We start from the raw sequence: 8,733 nt of genomic DNA on the forward strand, positions 1-8,733 counted from the left end.
GCAGTGCAGTGCTTGGGGACCAACTCCAGTTCTTTTGCCAGTGCCTTGGTCAAGTGCACTGACAGGAGTATTAACCAAAACATACATGTCTTTGACGGTGGGAGGAAACCGGAGCGCCTGGTGGAAACCCACGCAAACACGGGGAGAACATGCAAACTCCGCACAGAAAGAACCTGGGACAGCCAGGATTCAAACCCAGGACCTTCCTGCTGTGAGGCAACAGTGCTAACCACTGAGCCACCTTGCTGCCCAATTATATGAATTATATGAAACAAATGAAATTATATGAAATAAATGAATGAGGAATAAGGTATACACATTATGCAAGTTTTATGTACACAATAAATTACACAATAAATGCAAACTAAAAATAAATGCAAATTAACGATAAATGCAAACTAAGAATCCTTTTAGCATTTAATTTAAAAATAAAATGTCATCCATCACATCAGGTTCCCTTGTACTAACCTTTAAAATTATTTGCCATCCACATTTAGTGTTCATGTCACTAAAACCTGTGCAATTTAGAACAAGCTTGAAAGGTGCTTTATATGAGCAGTCTACTGGATAAGTGTCACCAATTGACTCATTAGTCACACAGCACTAATCAGTCTTCAGACAGCAGTCTGTGCAAATGATCTGTCCTCCTCTTCAGTACCTGCCGAAAATCATCCTATAAAAGTAGACAGATGCTGTAATTACCAAAAAAAATTCTGAAACAGTCAACACAGAAAAAAATGTGCGCTGTACCGATTTTTAATGAAACAGTTATGAATGAGCACATCTTGCTTTTTAATGAAAATCATGCATATTCAATCAAGCTGAGAAATACTTATTCAAAATGTCAAATATAGACAGATAGATATAGAGTTAATCCATTCAATAATTAATTTTTGGCACAGATATTGCCTCATATAGTGGTAGGCTTCCCGTGGATCTTGAATGCAGGCAGAAACATCGCTAAGGTTCTTAGTATTTCCCTATTTACAGAAAATCTGCAGGATTTTTGTGCTTAAAGAAAAGATTTGCTTGTACTAGTTAAGAAGAATGACACTGAAGATAAACACAGCAAGTTGAGGCTCCAGGACACTGCTGACTTACTGCTTCTGACAGTTTCTCGAGATAGGGCATCAGCTTCTGCAGTTCTTTGTCCTCCGGGTCCCCATCCCAGCTCTTAATTGGGATCATGTTCATCAGCTACAAACAAATTGAAAAACAAAGTTCATCTCGAAATTTAAATTTGCTGCAAGCTAAAATTTACCAGAAGTGTTGTGAGAAAATCAAACAGCAAATAAAACCATCACGTGAACCAAAACAGCCTTACATGGTAAGGGAAGGCATGAGGCGCATTGTCCACAACAGCCGTCTTTGCCAGGTCTCTCTCCAGCACGTCTAGGTCCTTGACATAGTGGCCAAAAATACAAGCACAGTCCTCCTGGTACAAACGATGTCTTCAGGGAAAACAGAGGAGGATTACAATTCTAACAAAGCTGGATAATTTAAGTATAAGAAGTGTGGCCTGTTTCTTTCATGACATGGAATCTCTTCAAAGGCATATGTCTGTTGTATTTGACTTGCACAGCACATAACCACATAAAGCAATTGTGAAACAGATGTTACAGTTTTATGTTTATACAGCATGAATGAATAAAAGCATATTTTAATTGATGTTAGAAGCCACATACAGCAGGTGCGCCCTGATTACAGTTTGAAATCATTACTCATTTTTCTATATAAAATAAACATAACAAATTCACATAAACGTAACATTGCATAAACATAACAAATTCACATGGATATCATACTTAGCTAGATAAAATCACAAGAAATTATTAACTAATTGTGCCTCTCCACTAACTTGTGTAGAGTATGCTCAACAGAAGCCAAAAACAGCAATTACCCGATCAAAAATATTTCTGTGCTGTCTGAAATATTAAAGTGCTTGTATACAAAAACCAGCACTGCAGCAGCAGCAGAAATGTTAAATGTAAGGTGGCAGAAGTGGCTTTCCGGGAGAAGCCGTGGTTTGTTGGCAGGTTCTTCTGCTGCTGCCAAAAATAAAGCTCATTTTAACTTCAGCATTCTCCAGTCAGGCAGGGGGCAGTGCAGCCAACAGACAGCTGTTTCTTTGCACAAGTATGAGGTTGACGCATTTTATTTACCAAAGTTTGTTTCGATGTGACACTGTTGTACTGCTGTGGTATAACACAAATAAAACTATTTGGTTCTTTTTGAAATGTTGTTTTTATTGTGGTACAGGATAAAGGCTCTGAACTTTTAGGATTGCAGCAGGATAAGGAGAATTTGTTATTTGCTAGCCTTGTCTTCTCATGCCAAAAAGCACCAGTTTCCATTCTTGAGCCATTGTAATGTTTACAATGGATATTGCTCACAGCCTTTACTGACATCTTTACTGACTTAATCATATTTTACTCTGGCCTTTCTCTGCGTTACTAGGCATTTTCACTAGTATTCTCAGTGGTTCTTCCTGTAAAGATGAAGGGTCTCTAATTTTAGGCAAGTGTAAAAGGATATTGCAGCAATATTCTCCAACATTTTATAGTATATCCAGTTATTTGAATGACAAGCATTTATTGGTTCACATCATTTGGCTGTCACTTCATTCATACAGAAAGCATGCATGTTTATGATGCAAAATTACCTTCCCTGCATTTGAAAAATAAAACACAAGAGCTCAACAGGTTCACTCTACCATTGGGCATGCAACCAGTTCTGGGATTGATAACACTTTGCAACAGAGTATTAAAAATAGTGAAATTTGGAAAACATTACACTGCTTTAGGTGACTTAACTTCATTAAAATCACACAAAAATACAATGCCTCTATTGTTTTGATTTGTCGAAGAGACATTATATTTAGTATCATTTGGAAGTGAATCTAAAAATTCTTCATTTGTAGGCTCTGACCGGGCCACATCCTCTACATTAAAGCAAACTATGTCACCTAATTTGTGGTTTATTACAAATTTTACACTCAGTTTGTTCAGACAAAATGTAACCCATGACACATGTACAGGGGAAACTGATCTACTAGGTTTTGGAATTACTGATAACAGTTTAAAAAAAAATCATATATGGACAGCAATGCTACATTTGCTGTAGAGTAAAATACTACAATACTTGTTATGACAAACGTATACTGAAAAACTATTCAATCCCAATTGGATGGAAAAATGCTTACCGAAACAGCTTCTTCTGAGGATCCAGTGTGTCTAGGATCTTCTCTGCATACTCTTTCTTGGCAGAGGTATAAACAAACATCTGAAAAATACAAGTTGACACTGAAGAGAAATACAGTCAAGCCAAACCAAAATTGCAAGCAGCAGCATCATTTGAACACAGTGGATGGATGGGAGATTAAAAGGTACCTCGGATGGTTCTATAAAGAAAATAAAACTGAGGAAAACTGTTTGACATACCAAGAAATTGCAACTTTAGCCTCGAAGGGGACATTAAGTTAGTGTGTGATTGGTACTTTCCAAACACCCGTGAAGAGGTTCACTGTTGAATACTTTTTTCAACATATACTGACTTTTCTAGGATGGTTACAACTGATTTCAAACTCTGATTAGACACACATGATAACTACAACTTTTGGGTTATTTTTTAAGTGGGAATTCTGAATTTCAAAATAGAAATCAAACTGAATGTTGAAAGTTGAAAGCAGAGTGGGTTAGAGGCTGTCACTGTCATAGCCACTTTCAGACAAAGAGGATCAGATGTTCTTTTGACAAATGATTTCGCAAAAACTTGTAAGGTAAGAAACTTACTTCAAAGAGCTTTGACATGCTTTGCAAAAACTCTTTGACATGAGGCCTCAGGATCATGAAGACCTGCAGCAAAAACAAACACCATTTTAGCTGGTTCCTGCTGAAAAGGGAACTGAACTAGCAAATCGAACTAGCAAAATGATTGGGAGCAAGTAGTCTTTCATTCCCAATTTTGTTGTCATGCGAAAAATACCAAGAAAAAATTACCATTTTCAAAATTACATCTGGTCTGAAACTGAAGAGATGATACACAATTGTGCTGTTTATGAAGGAAAGTAGCCACTTTACCTTGCAGCACAGATAGTTGTCTGAGGCATTGCTGTTATATGACGTGTAGTAACATTAATGAACATGTCAACAACCACTACATGTGGTACATGTGCTACTCTGGTGACAAAAGCAAAATAAATACAGGATATGTTTTCATTAAGCATTTCTTTTCCCATTTATCATACTGCTATTGTAGGTAGGAAGCAGGGTAGTTTTTCAAGAGCACAATCATTGGTTTTATTGAAATAACCTAAGCTAACTTTATGTTTCTCTACATGTGCATAACATCTGTCTATGAGAACATCAACCTCAATTTGTATTTACAAAACAATGCCTCATATACTTGGGCATTTATTACATACTGTTTTTAAATTAACTGCAGCAAGTCTGAAGCAGAAAAATATCTTAACCAAACACTGTTGCTGTATAGTAACAGAAGTATTTCAGAGGACTAATGTAACAATTTCTACAATATATCCAGTACCCTTTTCACAATAACAAGTGATTTATCTGCCTTTATTAAATATGCACATTCCCATTTCATTTAAAGCCCATAATTATTGACACTACATAATTATAAGTTAATAGTACCTTCCTGTGTGCTGAATCTCAATCATGCTGAATGCTCAATCATGTGCTGAATCTTCTGAATGATGATGAGAGTTTCAAAGGTTTTTTTTTCCCCTTACAGCCTCTACACATTATTTTTCATATCACCTTTTACACTGCATGATTGGGGGTTGCACAATACACAATTACAGTTCTCACAGCAAAGTAATCAGTCATATCACAATTGAAACGGCATCTACTAGAGGAGGATTCATTATTGACATCTGCTGCCCATTTAAGGATTTAATCATCCATATCTCTTTGCTGTCAGATGATTGGTCTAAATTAAAAGTAAGAAACATACAATAAACACAGAATAAATTAGAGGAATCATGCTTCACTCACTTTGTACTCATGATCCTGAAAGTGGGTGTGGAAAGTATATTCTGCATTCTCAATCACATTCAATGAGCTGAAGACTAGCGTCTCATCCTGAAACACACAACAACACAAAACAAGACATTATTCACGGATGAGCAATATGCAAAAGACATCCTTGATAAAACTACGAAGTAATCAAGAAGAAATACATTGGGGTCTGTATGCATAAAGCCACAGAGTGACTTGTGCATGAAAACAATTTTGAGAATTGTGGCAAAACTGCGCTATGTGTAAGGGTGAGAATAAAAGATAGTCATGTGAAGAAATCAATAATTATTAGCCCTAACAGTACTTCTGATTTGTGCTCAGTAGCCTTCCTAACAGGTTATGAATGGCAAGCAAAAAGCTTTGGTAGCAGGACAAAGGCAGTGAGCCTGCACCTGGGAAAGAAAGATTTTGAGCTTTACAACAATACAAACGTACTATCTTGTTTGGGAAAGAACTGTGTGCATCTTTACTTTTACTGAGGCAACTGTGGGTTAAGTACCTTGCCCAAGGGTACAGCAGCAGTGCTTAAGTGGGGAATTGAACTGGCAACCTTTTGGACACAATACCAATAGTGTAATGTAATGTAAAATAACTTGGCCTTAATCAGAGCCAACTTGTTTTCTCGAAGACAGTGATCTCATGAGATATGCCAGTGCATTTCACATTCACCTCTGGTACATAACATGAAGGGAAAGCTTCACAACAGACAAATCTGTCCCTTTTTCATTTTTTCGCTGCTCCTCCACCTTGCTTTGCTCTGGGATGGTACTGGACTATTTAGGCATTCCTCATCACAAATGCGTATAGAGGCACATCTGTTATATCAATGTACAAATAAGTGAGAATTAATATGCAGAGTGATTCAACAGCATTTTTTGCAAAATACTTCATTCTGGAAAAACATCAGTTTAACTGGTTGAAATGAATGGCATGTGATCATAATGTTCCATTTGCAGGATTTCATGTCATAATAAAAGTTAAGATCTTTTACAGATGCCATTCATCTTTTAGGTGAGTTTTTTGTACTAAAAAGTCAAGGTCTGACAACTCTTAATTGCTTGAATGCATACCATCCCAGGTAAAATATTATCCTTAAAAAGAGCAGTAATCATCTGGCAAAGGTAGAGGATTGTTCTCTGAAAAACTATCAATATATGACCTTGCTATTATCATTTATTATATATTTTTATTATCTATTATTATTACCATCTATTAAGAGCCTAACAGTAGCTTTCAGTTCACTTTTGACAATCAAACTCAGACAAGGATTTGTTTGCATACTGTAAGTTAAGGAAGCTTCATTACTGTTTGGTACATCCAACAAAACAATTTCCCCAGGTTTATTTTATGCAGCAGGCCAAAGTACAGAGCACACTGATAGGCTGAGTATAATGCTTTGGAGTACTTTTGGAGTAAGGCAAAAACTTACCAAATCCAAAACAAGTGTGGCTTGTGGGGTGCTCCTTGTCTTGACTGGGATGTCCCGAGTGCGAGGTTTAGATTGTTGGGACTGGGGGGGAATGTTTTTGATGAAGTGGTACCTGGACAGACAGGAAACAGAGTGGGTCTGAGGAAAAGCTGCTAGTTGATCTCCCCACATATTTTATAGAGGGACATAAGACAACAAAACCACACACAGTATTGGAGACCACTACCCATCCAATCAGATGTAAGAAATATAAACATATGAAATATGAATGAATATGAATATATATCCTGTGACTTCAGGACAAGAGATCTGAAATTCTATATGACGATGCAACACTTCTGAATATAATAAAGCGGTGCCCGCTCAGCATTAGACTCACGGGTTAAACACATCGTCATCTTCTTCCTCGTCTTGCAGTGAGCTGAAAGCATCGTATCCAAACACACACTGTTCTACGCTTATCAGCTCCTCCTCAGGGCACGTCACACCTTCAAAGAGGAAGATGCCACACTCTTAGCTATCATTATCCTTTAACAGTCCTTAGAGGGAAGAAACATTTTCCTTCTCCTAATGTTACTTTCAGGGGAGCCCACACACACCGTGTCTCCGAACATGTTACTTTACATCTTCAACACAATTGTTTATTAAGTAATGTATTTCAAAATTTTTGGATTTGGTTCAGAAGCAGCCAAATATATACGCGAACTGCAGAGGTGATCTTTATAGCTATATTAAAAAACAACAGACACAAGCATTGCACCATCCTCACCAGTGAGAGCACATGATAAAGGAGGTAACTTGACCAAAACACAGACAGCACAATGAGCTCCAGTCCACTTACCATATTTTATTGGTGTTGGGAAGCACCCAGCTGGAGGGTAAATGTTCTGCACTGTTATATTAGTGCATGAGAAGTTGTCCCCTGTCTCAAAATGCACATTCCGCTTTCGGCACCAGGCTGGCATCATGAAATCTAAACTCCAGAGGGGAAAGACGAGGGCAAGGTCAAACGCCCAGCAGGTGATCTGCCCTTCTTTCAAATCCCTTTTAAGCACATGCTGTGTTTATTCCTATCAATGCAATACTCAGCCAGCTTACAGCAAACATTGTGCAATGTCTCATGTACCTTTGTCGTCCTCACACGGCGCTGCCCTTCTTCTCGCTCTTGCTTGCACAACGGGGATACCTTCCCCTTCCCCATTAGAGTACTGTGCTGCCTTGTCTGACACCACCCCCTCTTTGCCCTGCACACAGCGGCACATGCATTGAGCAAGAGGTCGTCAGGGATTACAGATCAAGCAGATTTGTATCGTAAATAAACAGACACACGTGACCAATATAGGAGGTAGTATATAATACATAATTTGCTAAAAAAAAAAAACCTAAGAATTTGTCTCAGAAGCTTTAACTAAATGTAATGCTAGCATGACCACAACACAGAAACCAGACATGGATTACATTTACTTAGCTGGCTACAGACAGACAAAGCCCCCAGACTGTCGACCTATATTTAACTGTCTCCTGCCCCCAGACCTACTTGTGGAGTGAAATACACTAGTTAGTATGCTCGTGAAATACAACCTCTCAAGCACGTTTGAAGGAATACCATAGCGTGATTGTTTTCATAAACTCGCTAGTCAGAGTGAGCAAGCTGTCTCATTTGCCTATAGGTAACTTCATATATGGTACGGTATTGAGACGGCTAGCTAGGTAGCTACGTAACCACAACACAGTGTAGTTAATTGCCCAGCTACCGCTTTTGAGCCGAGAATCATCATATTGTTTTCAACAAAAATGGTTATTTTTCTGGACGTTGATGGAAAAGAAACGGATGACCAAACAGTACCTAGGATACCCAGCTACTTGGTTCGCTATCTATCAATGTACCGTGGAATAAACTGTGACACCTGACCTATGTATGAATAACGTATTAGCTATCTAACTGAACTTTATAGCACACATCCAGCGCTTACCTTTTCCTTCGCTTGGTTTGCCACCCGTGTCTTTCTCCTGGTAGAGAAGCGTTTACGACGATGAATAGTTGGAGGGCCATCAGGTATCTTTCGAGACCGAAGTATCATTTCCCTAGAGTACGAGAGGGCAACCTACCCCGGCAAATACCACATAAATGAACTGTCTGTAACCTGAATAAAATTAACGGGTATTAATCTGAGCTACGGTTTCATATGATTGGATGGATTATTCATGTGTATTCGACCTCTCTCCCTCTCTCGCCTTCCATTTTGCGTCATTCATTTAAATCTA

General features: G+C 38.2%; 1 protein-coding gene across 1 annotated transcript; it reads right to left on the reverse strand.

Annotated features, from left to right (window-relative positions):
- Positions 1-461: 461 nt before the first annotated feature.
- On the reverse strand, positions 462-8,733 carry ctdspl3 (CTD (carboxy-terminal domain, RNA polymerase II, polypeptide A) small phosphatase like 3). Its single transcript, XM_036522732.1, has 11 exons — positions 8,442-8,733; positions 7,595-7,712; positions 7,310-7,441; positions 6,848-6,956; positions 6,469-6,580; positions 5,016-5,102; positions 3,792-3,854; positions 3,203-3,282; positions 1,325-1,451; positions 1,102-1,197; positions 462-673 (listed from the first exon to the last, which is right to left on the reverse strand). Exons 1-11 carry the CDS (start codon positions 8,547-8,549, stop codon positions 608-610), a joined length of 1,098 nt encoding a protein of 365 aa, XP_036378625.1. The 5' UTR covers positions 8,550-8,733; the 3' UTR covers positions 462-607.

Source organism: Megalops cyprinoides, chromosome 2 (genome assembly GCF_013368585.1).
Source record: "Megalops cyprinoides isolate fMegCyp1 chromosome 2, fMegCyp1.pri, whole genome shotgun sequence".
Classification (NCBI taxonomy): domain Eukaryota; kingdom Metazoa; phylum Chordata; class Actinopteri; order Elopiformes; family Megalopidae; genus Megalops; species Megalops cyprinoides.

Bases quoted from the DNA above. Each gene is read 5' to 3' on its own strand.
- ctdspl3 (XM_036522732.1), bottom strand. From the start codon at position 8,549: ATGATACTTCGGTCTCGAAAGATACCTGATGGCCCTCCAACTATTCAT. The intron at 3,855-5,015 runs GTGAGTGAAGCA...TTTTTGCTGCAG, and splicing joins TTCAGGATCATGAGTACAAA to GTCTTCATGATCCTGAGGCC. The intron at 1,452-3,202 runs GTAAGCATTTTT...TTTTCCCTGAAG, and splicing joins CCTCAGAAGAAGCTGTTTCG to ACATCGTTTGTACCAGGAGG.